General features: G+C 34.6%; 1 protein-coding gene across 1 annotated transcript in view; it reads right to left on the bottom strand.

Annotated features, from left to right (window-relative positions):
- LOC128072099 (hornerin-like) overlaps positions 1-24361 on the bottom strand; it is a 76724-nt gene that overhangs the window by 2756 nt on the left and 49607 nt on the right. The window contains exons 29-70 of the mRNA XM_052665546.1: positions 24211-24246; positions 23899-23934; positions 23744-23779; positions 23587-23622; positions 23382-23417; positions 23221-23256; positions 23071-23106; positions 22912-22950; positions 22538-22582; positions 22010-22039; positions 20731-20766; positions 20072-20113; positions 19837-19878; positions 19022-19063; positions 18478-18519; positions 17107-17148; positions 16965-17003; positions 16526-16567; positions 16387-16425; positions 15290-15328; positions 15102-15146; positions 14526-14567; positions 13713-13751; positions 13033-13071; positions 12291-12329; positions 11996-12034; positions 11670-11708; positions 11404-11439; positions 10653-10682; positions 9859-9900; positions 8102-8140; positions 7482-7520; positions 6469-6507; positions 6137-6175; positions 5707-5745; positions 4960-4998; positions 4087-4122; positions 3339-3368; positions 2686-2721; positions 2139-2177; positions 1017-1055; positions 558-596 (exon numbers count right to left, since the gene is read on the bottom strand). Coding sequence (XP_052521506.1) covers positions 558-596; positions 1017-1055; positions 2139-2177; positions 2686-2721; positions 3339-3368; positions 4087-4122; positions 4960-4998; positions 5707-5745; positions 6137-6175; positions 6469-6507; positions 7482-7520; positions 8102-8140; positions 9859-9900; positions 10653-10682; positions 11404-11439; positions 11670-11708; positions 11996-12034; positions 12291-12329; positions 13033-13071; positions 13713-13751; positions 14526-14567; positions 15102-15146; positions 15290-15328; positions 16387-16425; positions 16526-16567; positions 16965-17003; positions 17107-17148; positions 18478-18519; positions 19022-19063; positions 19837-19878; positions 20072-20113; positions 20731-20766; positions 22010-22039; positions 22538-22582; positions 22912-22950; positions 23071-23106; positions 23221-23256; positions 23382-23417; positions 23587-23622; positions 23744-23779; positions 23899-23934; positions 24211-24246 — 1614 coding nt within the window. The remainder of the gene's footprint in view (positions 1-557; positions 597-1016; positions 1056-2138; positions 2178-2685; positions 2722-3338; positions 3369-4086; positions 4123-4959; positions 4999-5706; positions 5746-6136; positions 6176-6468; positions 6508-7481; positions 7521-8101; positions 8141-9858; positions 9901-10652; positions 10683-11403; positions 11440-11669; positions 11709-11995; positions 12035-12290; positions 12330-13032; positions 13072-13712; positions 13752-14525; positions 14568-15101; positions 15147-15289; positions 15329-16386; positions 16426-16525; positions 16568-16964; positions 17004-17106; positions 17149-18477; positions 18520-19021; positions 19064-19836; positions 19879-20071; positions 20114-20730; positions 20767-22009; positions 22040-22537; positions 22583-22911; positions 22951-23070; positions 23107-23220; positions 23257-23381; positions 23418-23586; positions 23623-23743; positions 23780-23898; positions 23935-24210; positions 24247-24361) is intronic.

The following is a 24361-nucleotide window of genomic DNA, read 5'->3' as shown; positions in this document are numbered from 1 at the left end:
ACAAAAAATCTCACAACCACTGACTTGTAAGAAATGCCATCTCATATGGTACACAACATGTCTCCCCTTTGTGATTCAGGTGGAATAAAATGGAGCCGTTGTGTCCCCTTGTTAACCAACAGGTGGATGTATCTTACTTTCTATAAGAAAAGCTAACTCTTTGCATCTCCTATCACACAATGACAAGATCTAAAGTAAGTGGTTGAAAAGCTTAAAATGAAAATATGAATATACATGTAATAAAGTAGCAACTATTATGACCTTCAAAAAGAAAATACTTTTTCCCAAGAAAGGCAGGAATACTTACAAAGACAAATGCATATGAAATAATTGAAAAAGTGAACACAAAGTTTACTGAATGAATTCAAAGATTGCTGAATTTAAACAGAAATAACTGTTCTGAAGAAGTGTCCTATTAAAACTAAAGATCTCATTCTGTAATTACTAAAAAAGAAATTTAGAGAATGACAGAAGAAGTCCACTTACAGAGTAAAATGATGACTAAATACCTTTCTTATGAGAAAAATATAAGGCAAACTTGACAAGTTTTTACTTACTGGTTTACCATGTTGTCGGCCTCCAGAATATGATGAGCCCTGTAAGAAAAAAATGAAACACCTTTTATTAGAATCCAAAACATTTTATCACCATCTTCAGGCCATTCAGACATGTGCCATACTTAGCACAAACTAATTTGACTGCTGTTTGAACAAAATGTGATTGGGATACTTAAAGCTACAGCTATCCACTACACATCAAAACAACAGCAATATATAATTCTGAATCAAGAAAACAGTGTTTTGAAACACTGCTTGAAAGAAATGCTTTACACAGAGGAGCAATCAATTGATTCTAACCAATTACTTTATTCAACTTGCTTAAACTACTTTAATCAAATTTTTTTATATCCATTTACCTCAAAGGCTCAGGAAAACGAATACAGATTTCAGCATCAAATAACTGACTCAGACGGTAAACAAAAAGCATTAGGAGTGATGGGAAGAGAATTCACTTACCTGCCCACCATACTGGCTGCTTCCTGAGTAAGAAGATCCCTGTTAAGAAGAGAAGAAAAAAAACAAACACAAAACCAGAGGAAACTTAAGCATTTGCAGAATAACAATGGTTACTCTTTTATGCTGCACAGAATGAAACATCACAGAAAGACCTTGTGACTGAGATAACGGCAGGAATGTGCAAAGTGTATTAATCTAAGAAGATGCAATGAATCACTTCTGACATAACTCTTCTATATTGCTTAACAGCTGAAAGTAGTACATTTGGCAATCACAAAGATCTGCTAAGACTAGTCTTTGAGAAATATCTGGACATAAAGCATCCTTCTGGATGGTTCTTTGCAAGGGAAGAGAAATTCTATTTTATCTGTGAATCTCTCCTGGGTGAGGTGTGCACTCAGAGAACTTTGTGTGGATTTTTTTCCTAATTATTTCAAATAAGCAATGAAGAAGAAAAATGAAATTGGACTATTTTTTAGTATCATTGGATGAAACTTTGGAATCACAGTAGTATCAATGGAAAATATATTCCAATTTCTTATTAGGTAGCTAACAAATATAATGGATGCCTATTTGGGGCAGTAAAACTTCTCATTCTGTGACAAACTACTAAGCCACAAAAGATATATAAGGAGATGCTTACAGTAAGAGATTTGAATTGCAGCTGAAGATGAGCAAAGTATTATTATTATGGGGAGCACACACAAATTTCTATTTTTAAAGCAACATATATTGGTCTGTTTTGCATCATATTTCTGTGTATTAAATCTAAACAAATGCAAAAATTATTACTAATTAATACAATTGAAAAATAACACAGAAAATAGCTTTTGAATTTGGTGCTGTAGCCATGTGAAAATGAAACATGAAAATGGATATTTAAATTATCACTTAAAGTAGCACTCTAGAGTTAAACAACTGAAATTGCAATCTATAGAGTTACTTTTCATTTAAGTTTATCAGCACTATTTCATGTTTGTTACTAACAGTCCCTGCTTTCAGACACCTAGTGAGCATAAAATGACTGACTGAAAAACTTTCTGGCAGTTAAATGCACAGCATAATATTTTTCATTTAATAAGTAAGAGGTAGGAAGAACATTTTGAAAGAGGAGTTGCTTGCCTGTCCTCCATACTGACTGCTTCCAGAATAAGAAGAACCCTGTAAAAGAAATGTGAAACTCACACCTTTTATTAGGCTTTTTTTTTTCTTTTCTTTTTAATACTACCTGGCACCAAAAAGTTAAACCTAATCTAACAAACATTTACAGCACCAATTAACCAGAAGAACATTACATAGTCATTAATAGAGGGGCAAATAGCTCTTTAATCAACACACCATATTAATGGTTTATGCAAAGAGATGAACCCTGTGAAATATTATTTCAATTACTTTTTCAAAGTAAGCAGGCTTCTAAAACTACAGTTTTGCCTACTACTAAAATTTTGTTTTCAATCAAGTCAACAGATATTTATAAAAAAATATAACAGAAATGTAAAGGGACTGATTCAATAAAAAGCCAGATACACTTTATGGAAAGCACTGTTCCTATTTCTGTGACTAAGCTCAGTATTCAATTGCTTCTGGGCAAACGTTGCAAAACTGAGCCACACTTACTTATCTAATCTGTATCAGGGTGAAACAAACAAACAAACAAATGCTTACTTACCTGTCCACCATGGTAGTTGCTTCCTCCAAAAGAGCCCTGTATTTAACGAAAAATAGCAATAGTTACTTCATTAAAAAATCAGTTTCAGGTAGAGTGAAACCATAGGAGAACAACTTGACCTAGCACACCGAGGAAGTTATTTGCACTGGTTACTAGCATACTTTTCTACTTTGCTGATCAAACAAGCAAAGGATTTCATTTCAGCTAGTCCTTATTCTTTCATATTGCTTGCAAAAAGAAATAAGCTGACAGTTTATGTGCAGTTTTCAACAATTCTAATACTCGGTATAATCATGGCATGTTCTTGCTTGATTTCATAATGTGAGAAAGGGAATAAATTTTGACAAAAGATAACTGAATCATGGTCAGCTTAAATTCCAACAAAGCAGGTGTGTTGTTTTATTTTTTAATATTTACAAAAGTATGGTAAATATAGAATCATAGCATCCTTTGAGTTGGAAGGGATCTCTGAAAGCCATCTAGTCCAACTTCCAAGTACTAAGTGAACAGAAACATGACAACAACTCTTAATTTTTTAAACATACCGCACTTGCATAAATTCCTGGAAAAAGTTAATTGAAGAAAGGTGGTTCCTTGGGAACTTCCTAGTTACACATTACTCAGAAAGTTATAGAAAGACAAAGAATACTTACCGGGCTCCCACCAGGACAGTAACATCCACCCTGTATTACACACAAAACAAACAAACTTATTTTCTAGAAATTACGTGAACGTAAGAAGATTTTGAATTAAGTCAAACATTTATTTTGCTATTGCAAGAAAATTAACTTAAAACAGACTCACACTACACCCCCTGAAAATTAGCTTCTTTTTCTGTCTATTGTCCCTCCAGGCAAACTGTGCGCCTGCTGACTGATGGTTTTTTGTTTGTTTGTTTTAATTTACTCCAAGTTGTTGCTTAAGTTTATAATAAAAATCACACCAAAATTGTGAGTAAAAAAATTCTGAGCAGCACTACAGAAAAATAATTTGTTGTTTCCCTCCCCTAAAGGAAGCTAAAGTAGCTGGAATACATGCAGAACTCATACATGCTACAGATGTTGTGGAAAACACTAAGGATTACTTTCAGTGGAGGCCTGCAAGATGCTTTCTAATCTGATAAAAATAAGACATGGCTGAGGTTTGCCATTCGGTGTCTCAAACGCAACATGGATGAAGAAGGTATGAAGATAAAGACAACTGACATTCAGACAGATGGCTACTCTGAGCCTCTGGGATCTCTGAGTGACACGTCAGAAGAGAACAGCATACTACTTGGGCTGTGGGCAAGAAGGACAGCGGTGAGGAAAAGCACTTCTTATGAAGCAAAGCTACAGAAGGCGAACTGAGAGTGCCTGTAATACTAGCAGGGCTGAATGGTGTTGAGAACATAAAGCATACCTGTCCACCAGATTGGCTGCCTCTTGAAGGTGAGCCCTGGAATTAAAAAAAAAAAAGAAACAAATTATTTCTGTGTTACTGAATAATATTCTCACTTATCGTAACTTTTAAATCACTTCTGTTTAAAAATTATAATAAAAAATTATCATTTGAACAAATCAGCTTAAGGAAGCATTTCTACTACAGCAAAGCAGACCCCTAAAGCATTCTCTCATATCATGACTTTTCACACAGATCTATTCTTCACAATCTTTACTTAATTTGGCTTAAAGCTACTTTGTCTCAGAATGTTGTTTTAATTCCCCACTCAAAAAAACGTACAGAACAGTCAGTTTTCTTAATGAACTGTTTACCAAATTGCAAATACCATGAAGATATGTTCAACTTGTCTGCTACACTGCCTACTGCAATAGACAGTTCCTGTTGGAGCCATACCATAAAGAAACAGGAAAGCATTTGTATTTATTGCATGTTCTTAAATGTATAGCCTGTTATTGAAAAATGCAATTTTATTTGTTCTCCATGGATTTGAACACCACTGGAATAAGAATTCTTTCTTTACAGCTATTTTAAAACATTGACTTATTGTTTAAAATTGCTACGCAGTTTAAAACAGGACAAGAAAGTGTAAATTAAAGCAGCTTCAGGCAACTGTGCATGGCCTATCTGCAAGTGACTCACTGCTCAGGGCAGATTTGTGTGTTTCATTTTCCCGCATGGGCTGTCACAGAAGGTGTCACATTCACGCGTTCTGCCTGAACAGTGCCTTGCTTTAAGCCAAGCCTTTACAAAGGACCTTGTTTTTCCACAGAAAAGAAGAGAAAAAGATGAACAACTGAACAACAATCCACATGCAGGAAAAACAGTTCTCACCTGTCCTCCATACTGGCTGCCACCTGAGGAATATGGACCCTGACACAAAGAAACCAATTATTTCTATCAAAAGGGCTCTTTGAGAATTTTTGAAAGAAAGGCTACTTTCTTTCTCTGTTGTACAATGAAAAATTATAGAAAAGCAATCATCATATTATTTTTTGGGTCCTATGTGAATTAGGGTCTGTTTGTAATGTATGAATCTTCTATAACACTGATAGCACAGGTGACCATGAGCTGTTATTATTCTATACATAGCTGCATTTTGAGGGAAATTACTTGGCTGAAAATTTTTATCTTCTAATTCCCTTTCCAATAAATCTGACAAGAAATATTTGCAGAAGCCAAGTGCCAGTTTGATGAGGATTTTGCTGTATAAGAAAGGCTACACAACAAGACAACACTAGGATCCCTCTCAATCCTCTTTCACCCCGTAAGAGCATAGACCACCTTCCCTTAAAAACACTTAACCTGCCCCTCTGTTCCCTTCCTGAGGCACATCACTTCTCTGATGCCAGCTCTCTCTCAGCTCTGAGAGAAGTGAGGTATTTCATTGGTTGAGGTAGAGGAGAAATATAACCCACTTCCAGCCGCTCCTCACTATTAGAGAGCTAAGGAACCAGTAGCAGAAGACAAATATGTTCTAGAATGAGGAGAGTAAATCAGAAGGTAGAACAAGGCTAAAGGTGTATTTAAGGTAACATAATGGAAGTACTGGCCCGTCACAGTTTTTGTATTTTTTCTCACCTGTCCTCCATACTGGCTGCCTCCTGAGTAAGGTGAACCCTGAACATCAACAGAAAAGAAACTGAAACTTCTTTTTATCCATATCGTGAGGCTTTAAACATTTTTCATCAGCCTTATGAAGTACTAACTTATTTCAGAGAGATGTGACACATTACCCCAAGGAACTGTATTCGCACACAATTTTGTGACCTAGTTCTGCAAGTGTCAGGAGCCAACTGAGTCAACCACATGATTTACTCTCTATTCCTTCTTAATCTTAAATATCTTAATCTAAGCTTATTTTGTTTAATCATGGTAGCAACCACAATGCTAAAATAATGGTTTACTTAAGACTAACTTACATTTAGTTAAGGTAGACAGGTGGGTAGACAATCAATGCACTGAAGTTATGCATAGGTAAAAAATATTTAAGGGGACTATTAATGCTTACTTGTCCACCATAATGGCTGCTTCCATAAGATGGTGATCCCTGGAAAAATATCAAAAATCTTTTTTTTCTGTTTCACATGGCATAGATGATTGATGGATATCAGAAGCAAAAATATCAGTATGTTATTATTTCATTGTGGTTTTTTTTTTGTAATCTTCACAGAATAAACTTTGCATTTTGTCTTCTTTTAATACACTACAGAGAATACATCACTGTAAGGCCTTCCCAACACTAAACTGAGATATTTATCTTGATAATGTTTTACTCCATAAGAGTAAAATATTGGTAAAATACATATCATACTATTAGAAATATTGAAAGTAAGAGCTTACTTGTCCACCATATTGACTAGCTCCAGAAGAATATGACTCCTGTAAAAAAATGCCAAAGACGTGAGTTATCTGCTGTAGGATTTCTTAAATTAAAACATGATTCTCAACAGGAGCAAGATAAGAGTGAAGACAACTAGCAAGACTTTCAGCATACTTTAATTACTAGATTTCAAGGCTCATGCTATCACTTCAGGAAACATTGAATTGCCAACTCATACTGTTCGTTACTCTTGTATTTTAAGAGCTTCTGTTTTCCTTGATAACTATACAATACGATGCCATTGTAATCCTGACAGCACTTGATCTATTGCTACCCAGCTATAATAAGGAGACTTCACTGTCTTTGTAAATATCTTGATGAAAGTTATTTTCTACCTTGCTGCTCCAGATTCCCCATTTCTCTCAAAGAGAAACAATAAAAAATTATTTGCGCATAATCTAGCACATGCCCCTACATACCTCTGAGGCAAGTGCTAACCTGATGAAAGATAATCTACTGGAGAAAAATCACATATCCAAATGAAATTCTACCTGCAGATAGTGTAGAGTAAAACAAAACATTATTCAGCCTAAATCAAGTTTCTTTACCACCAAGCCAAAAAGCATGGCTCCACAAACAAAGCCTTTTTGCCTTGACATGGGTTGTTTTCTGTTTTTCAGGCTTTTTTTTTCCACAAATCAAATTCTTTATTTCTGGTAAATCACCATATGTCACTGCTAATTATCAAGCTCAGTATTATCCTCACCTCTTCCATGTCACTGTGCTTGTAATTTTGAGTCAGAGATTCAAGTAGTACACTTTAGCCATCAGTTAGGATTCTTCATGGTACTCAAACACTTCAGCCATAGTCTCTGGCTGTCACATTCCCTCTGTGCCTTAGCTTGAGGACTTCCTACCCTGCACTGAAAGCTGCCATATCAGCTTCCACACAAGCTGTAATTGAAGTGGCCAGTATTTGTCAGTCCTTAAAAGCATTGGGGCAGAGAACACAGTAACATGAAGAAGTGCTTACCCGTTCATTCTGACGGTTGTAAGATGGCGAGGTGGAATCCTGTAAAATATTAGAATCCAGATATTTCATGGCAAATATTTCAATTTTGTCTAAGCAGAAGGCAATGAAAACTACTGCTTTGTGTGACTTGTTGGGACAGTTAAATTTGGAGGCTGGAGGATAAAGCAGCATTCCTTCAAGTTCTGTCTTTGCTCACTTCTGGGAGAGTGGCATTTATTTATTTGGAAACCTGGATGTCAAGGCCAAAGTTAGCAAGAAAGGGTTGGCTAATTAAGGGATCTCTGAAAATCAAATCAAGTAATTTTATTGACACGTCAGACAGCAAGAAATCTCCTTGAAGAGGGAAGAATGGATTTATCTTTTGTTTTTCTTAATGAAAGAAAGTTGACTTGAGATCTAAAATGCTGTATTTCCATTCATTATTTACCACATCTGTTTTGTTTTTTTTTGTATTAGCTACAGTAGGCAAGTTCCACAAAAATAAAGGCAACTATTTGACATATCAAACTCAATGACAAATTTCATTAACTGAGTTTTTGTTCTTCAAATAAAGTTCCCACATCAAAACCAAAACTTCTTCAAAATGGCAAGCTGGCTCTTCTTTCAAAACGATTACTTACATAGCTACTGTAACGGCTTCCTCCAGAATAAGATGTGTCCTGAGAAAAATAAATCAGTTATTTTTCCATAACAGAAGTTTTTTGAAGGAAGGCTTCTTGAAGGACAGTAGTACATACATCTCTCTAATACATCTAGAATTTTATGTGCCCCTATCCACCAGAATGGCTGCCTCCACAGTCCCTTTGAAAAAAATCAGTTATTTTCCTTCAAAGAATCTGACTGGAAGATAGGTAGCTTATGCCTTTCAGTTTAAAATTAGTGAACATGCTAAAACAACATACTCACAAAAATCTTTTAATATCCATTCTTGCAGAGTTGTATTTTGAGTACTGCTGCTTTTCCACAAGATCTATTAAGCTCACTAAGGAATGAGACAGTTTTGTGGCTAGTACATCATGCTAAGCACTTATCAATAATGTATACTTAATAAGGAATCCTTAGTCTGCAAAAATGGCTTTCCAACTGCACTGTAAAGAAGATACTAAGAGACAACATTCTGAGATAGACTGCAACATACATTCCGGGGAGATCTAAGCTCTATTTTAGGTACACATAAGCCACTTTTCCTTGCTGAAGTACTGGGAACATCTATACATTGTAGTCTGGATCAGGAGTGCAACTTTGACACAATATTCCTGATAGTTTCTAGTTCCTACAATTTTGATTGCATCAGGAAGAGTACTCAGAGGCAATAAATTGGATGCTGTTCAGATAACACTAAATTTCAGCACGTTCTCTAGGGTTGCCTTCCAATAGTAAACTGACATTTGGGTTCATTGGATCAGATCTAACTTCCTGAGACATGTGAACATCAGTTTCTGAGCAATCACTATTCCACTCTGTAGACCTGTTTCCATAAATCTGCAGTACTTGTTGATACGTAGCCACTATGTTCCCTCGTTCCTTACACATAATCCCTGATTCAGGACTGACATCTGAAGATGGCCAAGTCAGTATAAAAATGCCTCAGACCCAACAGGTAGTTCCATAGAAAACACATCTCACCATCAATAATATGAAGGATAAGAATTACTTTCTGACTGTAGATACATACACATTCTTCCTTCTTGCAAGAAAGCATAAGGCTAGTTTTATTTATCACACAGTATTAATTCTGTATGGTACACTCATGTAGCTGAGTCTAATCTGGCTTTATATCAACTAGCAGTCTGAAAATAATGACACAGATTTCAGTGCTAGGTACAGAAAGATCCAAGTGCTTTTTCTCCTTTAAGTGCCATGCATATGGAGCCAGTAATGTACTGGTGTGACTTTCTAAAGCATGAGGAACAGAACAGATTCTGAAGATTCTTAAACAGGTCTCTCCTGTAAAAGAGTTCTCATTTGTACGAGGAGGTTAACATCAAGAAATTGCTGACTTATGAAATGCTAATCTTTTTCTTGCAATGAGTGACGGAAAAGGAATACAAACAAAAATCTGTGTCCATAAGACATGATTTGACATGATTTCAAAGAAGGCAGTAGTACTGATTCCCTAAATAAATAATTATATTGACATGCACCTGTGTTTCTGCCAAATGTTTTTCATTCAAAGACTTCTGCTTGAATGAACACTATTTCAGATTGAAAGACAAGCTGAGATGCAAAAATGTTCTGTGTATATTTTTTTATAGTAACTGAAGTGGGTTATTTTTTAGAAGTGTATGACTATTCAATGCTAACTCTTTTTAATCTCTCTATTATACTGACAAAACAAACGCAGGGTACCCTTAAAAGGCTGATAAATACTGCTTACATTAGAAGAGGAATTACTTCTGAGTGAGGAAGATGATCCGCTCTGTAGGGGAGGAGAAAAATAAAACAACAAAAGCAACAACAGAAAAAGTTAGCCCTTGTCTTTGATCAAACAAAAAATGAAACAAAACCTTAGAATGTCTCTTCTGTGTTCCTTTAAAGAAAGAACATGACAATCTGAACTTGAGTTACACTTAAATTTCACTTTCAGTAATTTGCCAAGATAGCCAATAGTCTTTCTGTGCCCTGTAAGACTGTAAATCGTAAAGAATTGCTTCGTATCTACCCATAACTGATTACCTAGAAAACAAGAATTCCACCCAAAGTGTGCAAATGTCCTTTATATACAGCAGGATGATTGACCACATACTACTTGCTTTGAAAACCATATATTACTGTATTTAACAGATTTCAAATACTCTAGAGGAAAATCATTACTACCTTTCTTTAAAATATTTAGTTATTTATTTTGGAGAAGTATATATACATTTCTATAAATACTTTCATAGCAATAGACAGCCATTTTTCAGAGAATACATCATGCTGTCAGCTGTAGACATGTGAAATCTCGGCATAAGAAACAGACTCTATCATGTCAGTGATGCATATTGTTACCAAAGGCATAATGAATATAAATTTGAACAGTACATTCAAATAGATAATTAAATAACTTAGAAATAAATAGGCCTACAGATAATTTTCCAAATCATATAAACATTCTCTTACACATACATGTACGTATAAAAACATAACAATAAAAAAAACAAAAACATACAATAAACAAATAACACTTACAGAACTTACACCAGAGCAATCACATCCACCCTGTAAAGAATGCAGAAAATATTTTGAGTTCTCAAGAACAGTACCAAAATGGACTCTGGTTACAATTCAAGTTATTTCATAAGCAAATCCAGTTATGCAAACAAAGTTACATTCATATCTGCTCAAAAGTGCATTCTAGAACATAATCTATTTTTATTCTTTTCATTGTCTGCAACTTTTCCTGCACTTACTGCTCTGATGGGGTAAAACTTTCTAATTTTATCTTTAAATTTGTTATCTACAATCATTACCTTATGAACTGAACTCATCAAAAGGGAAATGAAAAGTTTGAGTGCTACAGAAAAATAATTTGTTGTTTCCCTCCCCTAAAAGAAGCTAAAGTAGCTGGAATACATGCAGAACTCATACATGCTACAGATGTTGTGGAAAACACTAAGGATTACTTTCAGTGGAGGCCTGCAAGATGCTTTCTAATCTGATAAAAATAAGACATGGCTGAGGTTTGCCATTCGGTGTCTCAAACGCAACATGGATGAAGAAGGTATGAAGATAAAGACAACTGACATTCAGACAGATGGCTACTCTGAGCCTCTGGGATCTCTGAGTGACACGTCAGAAGAGAACAGCATACTACTTGGGCTGTGGGCAAGAAGGACAGCGGTGAGGAAAAGCACTTCTTATGAAGCAAAGCTACAGAAGGCGAACTGAGAGTGCCTGTAATACTAGCAGGGCTGAATGGCGTTGAGAACATAAAGCATACCTGTCCACCAGATTGGCTGCCTCTTGAAGGTGAACCCTGTAAAATGGTTATATTTTTATTTATATGATCATCTTTAAGATTGACTTGTCTGACCAAAATATATTATCTTTTACTCTACAAACTGTGTTTGAAATAATCTATAAGATTATGAATCTACTCTTGTCTAAAGAAAAAAAAAAAAAGTACAAAAAATTGGGCATTATCAATTCTACAATATTTTCTTGAAACATGTACTGGGGGAGATTAAAAAAAAATAAATTTCCCACCTGCCCACCATACTGGTTGGTTCCTGATGAGAACGAGCCCTGAAAAAAATAAAAATATTTACTTTGTATGTTAAAGATGCACATTATAAATAATATTTATCACTTTCATTTGTTTCTTAACATCAGAATGCCATTCATTCCATGTTAGCATAGTGTAGCACTGCTTACACTTGGATTTATATATAAAGCTATACAAGGAAGAAGTATTTAAACATACACACAAAAAAATATTCCTCATAAAAAAATTTTCTGTAATGCAGAATAATCTTTCTATGTGTGTGTGCAACAGATACTTCAAGTGAAAAATACAGAATGTTAGTATTTACCTGTCCACCAGAATAGCCACCACCTTGAGAAGATAATCCCTGCAAAAATAGACTCTATTTATTTCTGTTTATAATGGCTTCTAGAAAACAAGATTGTGTTGCTGAATACTTGTATACACATTTTTATAAAATAGTTTTTCATAAAATTTATCATTTCTTTCACAAGATATGATTACAGATGTCATGAGAAATTCTAGAAGTAGACAAATAGGCATAATTTACTTGTCAGGATCACTTTTAATAGAACTGCCACTTGGGGAGGGAACTGCAAATAATGAATAAAATAGATGCTTACATGTCCACCTGACTGGCTGCCTCCAGGGGAATAAAAATCCTGGAAAAATGTATTGAAAGTACATGAAAAAAAACCAAGACTTCCTTTCTTTTGTATTATGGAAAGATCATGATGGAAGCTGAATGTTCTTTCTTATGTCTCCACACTCCTTAATTTTCTCTCATGGACTGCTCAAGAAAAAGAAAAATTTCTTTCTACATAGAACAGCACATGCCTCTTTGTCCCTGTTGTTAAATGGTCTTTTGGTGACAAGATATTTTTGACATAATGACAATTTCTTGTACATCCATCAAAATCATTTCCCAGTCACTAAATTCTCATATGAATTAATAAAATGAGTGCCAAGTAAAAATGGGAGGAAAATGGAAGTCCTCATAAAACAGCATGAAGCACGAGAAAGCACAGGGTTTTGCATAGAATAAATGCTGGACATGCTATAGTATGGAAGCCTTTTGCAGCAAGACCATGAGCAAAAATGCACAGGAACCTGAACAAGTAAATTGTGGCATGGTGTTTGTAGTGGTGAGTCTGAGATTGAAGAGTACACTTCAGCCATTGGCTGGGATTTTTCATAGTCCTTAGCCACTTCAGCCCTAGCCTCATTCCCTCTGTGCCTTAGCTTGAGGACTTTGTCTGAAGACTGCCATATCAGCTTCCACACAAGCTGCATTCAAGTAGCCAGTACTTGCCAGTCCTTAAAAGCATTGGGGCAGAGAACACAGTAACATGAAGAAGTGCTTACCCGTTCACTCTGACGGTTGTAAGATGGCGAGGTGGAATCCTGTAAAATATTAGAATCCAGATTTTTCATGCAAATACTTCAGTTTTGTTTACGTAGAAGGTGACAAAAACTACTGCTTTGTTTGTGTGACTTGTTGGGACAGTTAAATTTGGAGGCTGTAGGATAAGCAGCATTCTTTCACTGTCTGTTCAATTCTGGGAGTGGCATTTATTTTTTCTCAGTTAGATATTCAATACAGAGTAATAAAGAAATGAGGTCTTATTATAATCCATTGTTTTTGGTTGTTTTGTATATTGTGAGCATATACTAATGTGGAACTTTGTCAGAAAACATGAAATAAAGGAAAAGAGGTTCCCTAGCACATGCTACTTCTAATAAGCAATATAAAAAAAATGTATGATTGTTACAAATCAGAACTGTTGTAAAGTTCATGTGTCAAGTCCTTAACATACTTTAAAATAAGAAAAAGACATAAAAGAAAATGGAATTCTAAATAATCTATAGAGACAACAATTATTTCAAGAAGTTCTTACAGAAACTTACTAATCAACACAGATTATTAGAATATGCTGTAAAAGAACTCTTGAAGGTTATGAGATAGGTAAAGGTCCACATTAGCACCTAGTGAATTCAAAAGGCAGTAAATTTTGAGATTAATTTACTTGAGTAGGATTGCTTACACTGTAATCAGATTCACTAACTCCCATGGCAGGTGAATCCTGCAAAATAGTAGAAACACATTAAAAGAAAATTAAAAGATATACTACTTTACCTACTGCTTAAACAGAGAAGGTTAAGAAACAACAATAACACACGCATACAAGAACAGAATAAAACTTTCTTGTCAATATGTTCTCTTTCAGGAAACATTTTAGATAAAGTTGATTTGTGGAAATAAACTATTCTTTACATTCAAAAAACTCATTTTCTATGATTTGTTTGTAGGATCTACAATATAAGTAGCAATAAAAAAATCTTTTCAAGAAAAGCTCCTAGATTATGTCTTATTTTTAAATAAATGATTTTACATGTCTTTGGGTGGTTAAAACATATTGCTTACCAAAAAAAAAAAAAAAAAATAGTAGTCCCTATGAAATGGTTTTATAATAAAGTCCACATCAATAAATACAGACTTATAAACAGTATGTCCATTCCCCTTGGGCTTCTGCACAATAAGGTGTGTCAAGTAAATTCACAAATTACTTTCTCCTTTGAATGAGCTGATGCAAAAACATTAAGACAAAAAAAAAAAAAAGTACTGATAAGAGGACTGACAGTAGCATATTAAGGAGGAGAGTGCATATAGCATATAGTGCACCACCTTCCCTCCATTACTGAAAATATTAGGAGTTGTAGATAAGTAAATCGAAGTAAAAGAGAAAGAGAAAGTATCAGACGGTCATCACTAAAAATAATTGAAATACAGAAGGCAGTACACGTAAGAACCAGCAACCAACCTTCAGCTTTTGATGCATAAAATAAATTATATTTACCTGACCATAAGGTCCAATGCCACCATATGCGGAAGATCCATCCTGTTCAGATAACACAAATCATTTTCACATTGCAAACAGAGATTTCATTGTAGAAGCATACAACTGTAGGCATCTTTTTCTGGGGAGATTTAAAATCTACAAATACTTACTGAGTTCTCAGAATGCATATTGAGCAACTCAGTCATATATCCCTGTAAGAAACTAATTTTAACATACTAATTTAGCAAATTCTTAGAACTAACTGTATTTCCAATTTGGCAGAGACTTTCATCTGGCTGATAACTCAAAGTTCATAGAACGGCTTGGGCTGGAAAGAACATTAAAGGTCATCCAGTTCCAAATCCTCTGTCACATGCAAAGTTCTAGTTAGTTTTGTCGTGATCAAGCTGCAACCATTGGAAACACCTCACTTTTTGCATACTCTCCTGTAAACTTCCAGGATATAGAGTATATGTAATTTCACTCCTTAAAAAAAATATATCTTTGTTAAAACATGAGAGTCAAAATATAGAATATATATATATAATATTAAAAAAAAAAAAAAAAAAAAAAAAAAAAAAAAAGAGGATTTACCTGACCATAGGATTCACTTCCGTTATCACTGACAGAAGAACCTCCCTGAACAGAAAATAGAAAGTGCAATCTTTTTAATCTCAGACTTATGGAAGTCTGTGCTGACTGGACAGTAGGACTCCATGATCTCTTTTAGTCCCTTCCGATTCTGCAATTCAATGACTTTACAAGAGAGGAAGAAATCTTACCTGTCCATAAGATCCACCAGGAGAGTAGGAAGGTCCTCCCTGTACACAAAACATTAAGTTATTGTTTTGCAGTTTAAATGTCTGATCAGTAAAGATGCCTAGACTTCTCCTATGCTGGTACAGCAACCAGAATATTTACCTGGTTTCCAGAATAAGAGCTGTGGGAATAACCTGGGCCTCCCTGAAAGGAAAACAACAGACCAGCTATTTTCTTGCAGGTAAGATGAATGCACCTGATTTTCATTATATACACTTTCTCCTAGTTTTGAGTTAATCTTTAGTATCTAAATGAAAATTAAGATCAATATTATTAAAGTAGAAGAAATCTTCTGGCAGCAATTTCCGCAACCCAATAAAATATGATTTCTGCAAGAAACTGCACATACTGTTCTGTATTGCATACTATTCTGTCAAACTTCACACTGCTAGGTGCTTTAGGGTTGATATAACTTAGCCTCTCTAAAAGACTTTTGTCTGGTCTGTGATTACAATATTCTGCAGCTCCCATGGTACTGGTAGACTAGAAATCAAGATAATGGGGATCTGGGTTATCCTTGGGTAGATGAACAACTACCTGTCCATAGAATCCTCCATGGTAGAAGGAAGATCCCTCCTGTGCAGAAGAGGACAGAATGCATTACTAGTTTATGTTTGTCTACTCCTTCCAGAAAGGTCTGAGACGGATAGGGTGCTTAATCTGAATGTTTACCTGGTTACCAGAATATGCACTGTGTGAAGAACTTGGGAATCTCTGAAAAGAAAATATGGACCACCTATTTTCTTGCAAATAGGATGCTACAAATAAATGTACCTGATCTTCAATTTAGGATAAAATTGTTAAAGAACAAGAAACTTTATAGCAATAATATTCTCAGCAAAATGAGACAACTCTTAGGAATTTCTAAACACAATTTAGTTTTGTTTCTGTTGTTGTTGTTTTTGTTTTCCCTGGCAGACTTCATATTGTAGTTTACATTATGGTTGATTAATTTGTTGGGAATTAAGTAGGGTGTTTCCCGACACTCTCTACACATGGGGAGCATAGGAATGAAGATACTGAGTCTCTGTTGACTTTACAAGAGAGGAAGAAATCTTACCTGTCCATAAGATCCACCAGGAGAGTAGGAAGGTCCTCCCTGTACACAAAACATTAAGTTATTGTTTTATACTTTAAATGTCTGATCAGTAAAGATGCCTAGACTTCTCCTATGCTGGTACAGCAACCAGAATATTTACCTGGTTTCCAGAATAAGAGCTGTGGGAATAACCTGGGCCTCCCTGAAAGGAAAACAACAGACCAGCTATTTTCTTGCAGGTAAGATGAATGCACCTGATTTTCATTTTATACCCTTTCTCCTAGTTTTGAATGAATCTTTAGTATCTAAATGAAAATTAAGATCAATATTATTAAAATAGAAGAAATCTTCTGGCAGCAATTTTTGCAACCCAATAAAATATGATTTCTGCAAGAAACTGCACATACTGTTCTGTATTGCATACTATTCTGTCAAACTTCACACTGCTAGGTGCTTTAGGGTTGATGTAACTTAGCCTCTCTAAAAGACTTTTGTCTGGTCTGTGATTACAATATTCTGCAGCTCCCATGGTACTGGTAGACTAGAAATCAGAATAATGGGGATCTGGGTTTTCCTAACAAGGTTAGATGAACAACTACCTGTCCATAGGATCCTCCATGGTAGAAGGAAGATCCCCCCTGTGCAGAAGAGGACAGAATGGGTACTGGTTAATATTTGCTACTGCTTTTGGAAAGGTTTGATATGAAGCTTCTGAATTGGATGCTTAATCTGAATGTTTACCTGGTTACCAGAATATGTGCTGTATGAAGAACCAGGGGCTCCCTGAAGGGAAAATAACAAAAATAAAAAAAAGACAAGTTATTTTTATTGCAAACAGACATTCAAGTCAATGAGTCTAATTCTTGGTTTCTCTTCTTCCAAAATATTTTCTCTCCAAAGGAACATTTCTGCAATTATTAAAAGAGAAGGCTGATAATTTTCATTAGTAATGAAGAAACCTGTTCCTGGGTCTTTTCAGGTTAAATGACCTGTAAAAAGTAATACCTTTTCATCTAAGTCTTTCTACCTGTAGAATAGTATGTTATGCCTGGTAGACTTTACACTGTTACAGATCATGGCCCTGACCATGTCTTTGGTATTTGCTAATATATTTAGCTTCCGAAGTGTAAACAATATTGATCAGATTTTTCAGCACACTGCTTAAATGACAAACACTATTTACCAGTACATTGTATCTATTATTATTTATACATTTGCTTCATGTGCTGAACAGACAAGAAAATTATGGTTGGGCTGCTTCCTCAGAGAATTTGTAGACTGAGTTCTTGTCTTTAGAAAAACTATGGAGAAAAAGTGGGATAACTGCAGCATGACAAATTTTCTAGTCCACATAAGAAAAACCATTATTTCCCTTGAAGAAAAAAAAAAAAAAAAGTATTCACATTTAAACCTTAATAAATCTCATTTTAAAAAATTCATTAAAATGTGCCTATTCTTTGCCTTTTAATACTTGTTTTATACTGCTCCACTTGTATTTGGAGAACAAGAGCTGAAAGTACACTTCACTGACAAAGAACCTTTACCTGCACTATGAAACCAGTTCAGCCATAATATCCATTTAATTCCTAGGTTAAATTCCTAGCCTTTTCCTGACACAGAGGCACTGCCTGAGAGACAAGTGCCACTGAATGTGAAGTTGCAGTGATTCTCTTTATGAGAAAGAAATGCTTCAAATATTGATTTAAGAGATGAACATTTGAAATATTTATCAATTTTTGACATTTTTTCCACAATATTTTATTAGATAAGTGAGAAGTACAAGGAATCTAATCTGAATGCGATTAATTCTTGTGGTTACTATGGGACATACTGACATGGTTTTTTGACAGTAATGTAAAATTTGCATGTAGCAGTCAACAGACAGCATTTGTGTTACCAAGTACAGATAAAGAAAGTTAGTGGCCAAATGGTAATTACATACTTAAAGTAAAAGCCACATTTACAACAAAAGTTACATTTCATTGTATATAATTCTATCTATACTTAGGAAATTATCAATAATTGGTTTTACCTGTGTCCATAATTACAAGGTGATTAATTTAAAATATTCTATTATGTAGATGTAAGTATAAATTAAGGAAAAAGAATCACCTGTCTAACACCACTGCTTCCATCAGGACAAATGCAACCACCCTATAAAGAAAAACAATGAAACTGTTGCTGATGTATGGAAATTTGAAATGATGCCTTACTTCATATGCCAAACTATATTTAGAGGAAGAATGATCAGAGGACTGCAAAGTAGCTGTGACTTTCCTACAACTGAAAAGAATAAGAGGGCAGCATAGTTTTAGATATTTAATGTTAGCTTTAGAAGTTAAACTGACATGACATCTCTCAGTGCTGTCTCAATTTTAGATGCTTCATCAAGAGAGCAATCTGGGAAGTCAAGAGTACCAGCATTCATTTACTGATAAGCCATGCGTGAAATTTAAAGTGTTAAAAAGCAATTTCATGGAGCCATTTCAAATAAATGTAATCTGAACAGGGTCATTTAATTTACAATTTAATCTGTAATATAACCAAAGTTCCATTGCAAAATTAGTGCACGTAAGCTTTAACTCCTGAGTTTAATTAGTTAAATTACCAAGAAGATATCTGGACAACACCAGATAACAATAGAGAAATATCTAACCTGACCACTTGATCCACCACCAGTTGCAATGAACGATCCACCCTGTGAAGAAAACAATCATTTTTATAGAAGCATTTCATCAGATCTAAAGTATGTCTAGGAAAAGAATTCAATGACTTAAAAATACTGCAGTGAGATGTAAGGCCACAACCTTTGTATGACTTCCCCACACTAAACAAAATTATCCATTCAGAACTTTGGAACATTACAAAAATGTAAATTTTCACATTTAAATTAATGTTTCTCAATTAAATTTCACAAATAAATTATTTAGTGACTGGGTAAAATACATACCAAATGGATGCCAGGGAAACTAATGAAAAAGAAGTACTACTCATTGGAACTCATGGATCTTAGTATTATCAACTTAAACTCCTTGAAACAAAGGACTACGCTAATGTTGTATCTATTTAGTGCTGGGCACAGTGGGAGTACAGACCTCCAAGAAACTGATAGGTAGCACTACAAAACATGAAGACTTTTGCAACAGAAGTCACAACATGTATCTTGTTACCAAATTCCAGATGAAACATGAATATATATCTGACCATTATCCTTCACTAGCTTTTGTTTCTAAAAATCAGATTTTGAAACTATTTATTTTGCGTAAGGATTTATTATTTATTAAGTGTAGGAACACAGAAGGTGTTATATTCTGGGCCCGTTATCATTATTCATTTCTGTAAAATTCTAACAGTATGGAAAAAAATTGCCAAATACAGATAAATTAGTGGAAATCAATTTTCAGAAATTGAAATATAACTTATGAGGAAGATTCCTGCAATAAGATGACGCAGTAGACACTGTGTTATTACCTGGTAGTTAGTGTGGCTGTTGTTTGAAGTAGAGGATTCATTCTGTAAAGTAATGAGAAATTACTCATTTTTCAGTGAGGGTAATAAAGTAAAATACACAGTTCTACTGGAAAAGAACTACCTAGCTCTAAACAGAATAATCTGTTAGAAAAGCTGAATTTTTATGCTTCTTTTAGTATGTACACTAAAGTAGCTGTAACACCAGTAGTTCATAAAAAGTAATGAGTATGGTTACCTGGACATCATAATCTCTTCTGCTTAAAACATGTGATGTATCCTGTAAGAAGAGAGACATTTGATATTAAGAGCCTAGCCATAAGCCTTTTTTTTTCCTGTACTTATTATTTATAATTACTCCAGATCATTAATGCACATAGTGAGTAGAAATGCCTTATTATAAAAGATAATTTGCTCAATTTTTGTAGACTACTGCAATACGACTGGAAGGTATATAATACTGTATCTGTATGTCCTTCATATAACAGAAAGCACAACAAATTTCCAAGCACTATGTTTTTACTTCATTATTATATCTTCAGCTATGTCTTGACTGCCCTCTATTTGCAAAACTCATTAATTTCAACTAATCATAGCTCAGAGGAATTCTGTATGTGCTTCTTGAAGGACAGAAATTTGAGTTGCCCTGTATCTCATAACAAGTTTCCATGTCAGGTATTTTTTTCATATTATATATATGATAGGCATGTACACACACACACCTTAAAATAAGACATCCAAAAAGAGTAAATGGACAAGCTCTTTTATTTTAGTTTATCTTTAAACACAAGAACATTAATTAGGTCAAACACAATTTGGGAAAAAAATAGGGATAATTATGACAAATTAGGCATAATTTGGATAATAATCCTGCAAAGCAGTGGAAGGGTTACTTACTCTGACAACAACTTTCCTCTTCACACAGCTAGAACTCTGCAATGAAATCAGAAGCTATTTATTGTTTTATAGATGGAGATATCCCCACAAAGTACTTTCTGTAAGAGTCTATCTAAAAATGTCAAAAATAACATATTTAGGGAAAGGAAAATGTCTTCCTTGAAAACGACATTTTGGTTGGCCTCATTTTCAATAGATGATACAGTGGTAAATATTTGTATCAGATAGTTTTATTTTCAAATAACTTCAACATTCGTAGATTAGCTTTGGAGCAAGAGAGAAAAACATCATTTATCTTCCAAAATCGTTGTACTGTAAAAATAGGAATGCAAAGCTCATCTGTGTATTTCTTCCTCTGCAACCAGTTTCAATTCAGACCTAGCTGCACCATAATGCATGCCTAATAAACAGTGAGATAGAAAAGTCTGTTTTTAGTGTGGCATCATGTCCCTCCTCCACTAAATTCAGTATATTTGAAGAATCGCAGAATTGTAGGGGTTGGAAGTGACTTTGAAGATAAACTAGTTCATTGCCCCTGCTAAAGCAGGTTCCATACAACATGTTCACAGGAAAGCAAAGAGCAATTCCAGTTTTGAGTATATTTGCCTGAACAGCAACATAATCAGAAATTACTAATGTAATAGAAAGGAAAAATAGGGAAAAGACTGAAGCGGTTGAGCATACGGCTGACAACTGAAGAGAAGGAAAGTAGATGATGACAGAAGATTTCTTTAGATGGCAGTTTTAACAAAGGAGAAAATGAGTTTCTATGAACGGAAGGCATGAAATAATTGCTTGGTCAATCTACCCACTTAAGTCACTATTCCTGCTTGCAGGACAGAAGGAACAGTCAAGACAGAAGGAGTATCCCAGAAGACCATCATATATGCAAGTTTAATTTAAAACTAGTGGCAAAAGATTGAGACAGTGACATGTCTCGCATATACAGATAGTTAATTCCAAAATAGCTATCCAGTCAAAGTGCTGAATAGTCTATATCCTGAAGGGCCTAATAAAAACTCTAGTGTACATTTTTACAAGTATTGTGCAGTTTTAGAAGATTGTGCAGCAGCCTTGAGAACTAACAGAAGGAATTGAGTACAGAGAAATATAACATCAATCAATCTCACTCCTTGATTGTTTTTATAATACCCTTCATAAAGTTAATTAATCATTCACTATAAGTAGAGACACATAGATCCAAAGTAGAAGTGATCAGTTACTAACACTGTCCTCAATCACAAGAATAACAACACCATAGGTGAAGAAAAACCCTTACCCGACTATTAGCACTATATGTAGTGTCATTCTGGAAAATAGAAAGATCAATTATTTAAATACAGCAAGCTCACAGAAATTCAATTCTTTCTAATGTTGTGTACAGACTTAAAATAATTTAGTACTAAACTTAAATTGGTAATAATAGAAAGTGAAAATCATGTTGTCTCTTCATCTCTTTTCCATCTTTCAAGATATGTATTCAAAACTTGTCTATGGAATTTGTAATTATTTTTATAGTTGTTCAATTAGTGTAAAGTGTATCCTTACATTTTGGGAAAAAAAAAACATCTGTGCAAAGCAATGGAAATCGTTTTATTCATTTCATCAAGGTAAATGCATTTAAAAGTACAAAATGCATCAGTAAGCACAGGTTTTCAGTAAGAGAATATGCTAAAGCAGCTATCCATGTGAAGACTAAATATTCCCTCCAGTAAATCTGTTCACAAGACTGCATCTCATAGTGCAATATTTTCTCATCTATATGAATAGAGTTGTGAGGAAAATATACTAGAGAAAGCATACTCACATCATCACAGGCATTGGGATTATCATCTGAGAAATCCTGCGAATCCTACATTGACATCAGATATCCAGTTATTTCCTCAGTAAAATGGATAGTTAAAAAGATATTTGATCTTGCACTCAGCAAGACAGAATCGAGGCTCATGAAAACAAAAAACTGCTTGCTGAGCTAAAGTTTGTAATAAGAAAAATGGTCAAGTACATGGTTGTAATGGTTGCTGACAGGGAACATTCCATTCTTCAGAAGAAGAAAAATGAGAAAGAAATAAGAGCATAGAAATCATTACACTTTATTAGATCTAAGAGAAGATGACACAATAAAGTAGGATCTACAAAAATCTGCAAGAAATAATAAATAAGAGGAAAGAAAGTAGTTACCTGACTATCATAATAGCTGTCGGAGGAGGATGATCCACCCTTTAAAACATATGAAACAAAAAACATCAGAGAAAACTAGGTTACAGAAAACCCAATTTTGAGCAGAAGCTCAAGTTTGTAAGGACTGATGTATAAAAAGAGAAATAAAGCGATACTTACTTGGCCACCACCATAGTTTTGTGAGTATGATCCACCCTTTAAAATTAACCAATAAAAATCAGAGAAAATAATGATACAGAAAATCTAGTTTTTAGCAGTGGCTAAAGCTTGTACGATGTGATTTATAAGTATGGAAGTAAAGTAACTTACCTGACTGCCACCATAGTTTTGAGAAGATGATCCACCCTTTAAAGCAAACCAACCAACAAACGTGAGAGAAAGTTACATTACAGAGAAAAATACAAAACAATTTTAAGCAGAAGCTAAAGCTTACAGGTAGTGTGTAATTGGTGAAATAAAGCACTACTTACTTGGCCACCACCGTAGTTCTGTGAGTATGATCCACCCTTTAAAAACAAAAGCAAAAAAAACCCAATAAAATAAAAACAACAGGAAAAAAAAAAGGAAACAACCAACCAGCATCAGAGATCATTAGGATACAGGAAACATGATTTTGAGCATAGGCTGAAGCTTGTAGAATGTGATGCGTAAGTAAGGAAATAAAGCATAACTTACTTGGCCACCACCATAGTTTTGTGAATATGATCCACCCTTTAAAATAAACCAACCAACAAACATCAGAGAAAGTTACAATAATTAAAAAAAAAATTTAAGCAGAGGCTAAAGCTGGTAGGATGCGATATTTAAGTAGAGAAATAAAATGTTCACTTACTTTGCCACCACCATAGTTTTGCGAGTATGATTCACCCTTTAAAATAAAGCAACAACCAAGTTCAGAGAAAACAAACATACAGAAACCTCAATTTGAGCAGAGGCCAAAGCTTGTAGGATGCAATATATAAATAGAAAAACGAAGCATTCACTCACTTTGCCACTACCATAGTTTTGTGAGTATGATCCACCCTTCAAAACAAACAAACCAACTAAAATCAGAGAACATTGCGATACAGAAAACCCATTTTTGAGCAGAAGCTAAAGCCTGTAGGAAGTGACGTGTAATTGGTGAAATAAAGTGTTATTCACTTGGCCACCACCACAGTTTTGTAAGGAAGACCCACCCTTTAAAATAAACCAATCAATCAACACCAGAGAATATTAGGATTCAGAAAACTTGCTTTTGAGAAGAAGCTTAAGCTCATAGGAAATAATATGTAAATGGTGAAATAAAACACTACTTACTTGGCCGCCACCATAGTTTTGTGAATACGATCCACCCTTTAAAACAAACCAACCAATCAAAATCAGAGAACATTAGGATACAGAAAACCTGATTTCACGAAGAGGCTAAAACTTGTAGGATGTAATTTGTAATTGGTAAAATAAAGCACTA

This window comes from Tympanuchus pallidicinctus, unplaced genomic scaffold (assembly GCF_026119805.1).
Source record: "Tympanuchus pallidicinctus isolate F22 unplaced genomic scaffold, pur_lepc_1.0 scaffold7, whole genome shotgun sequence".
NCBI classification, from domain to species: domain Eukaryota; kingdom Metazoa; phylum Chordata; class Aves; order Galliformes; family Phasianidae; genus Tympanuchus; species Tympanuchus pallidicinctus.
The sequence above is the reverse complement of the archived record's forward strand: the minus strand, read 5'-3'. Positions and strand labels throughout refer to the sequence as shown.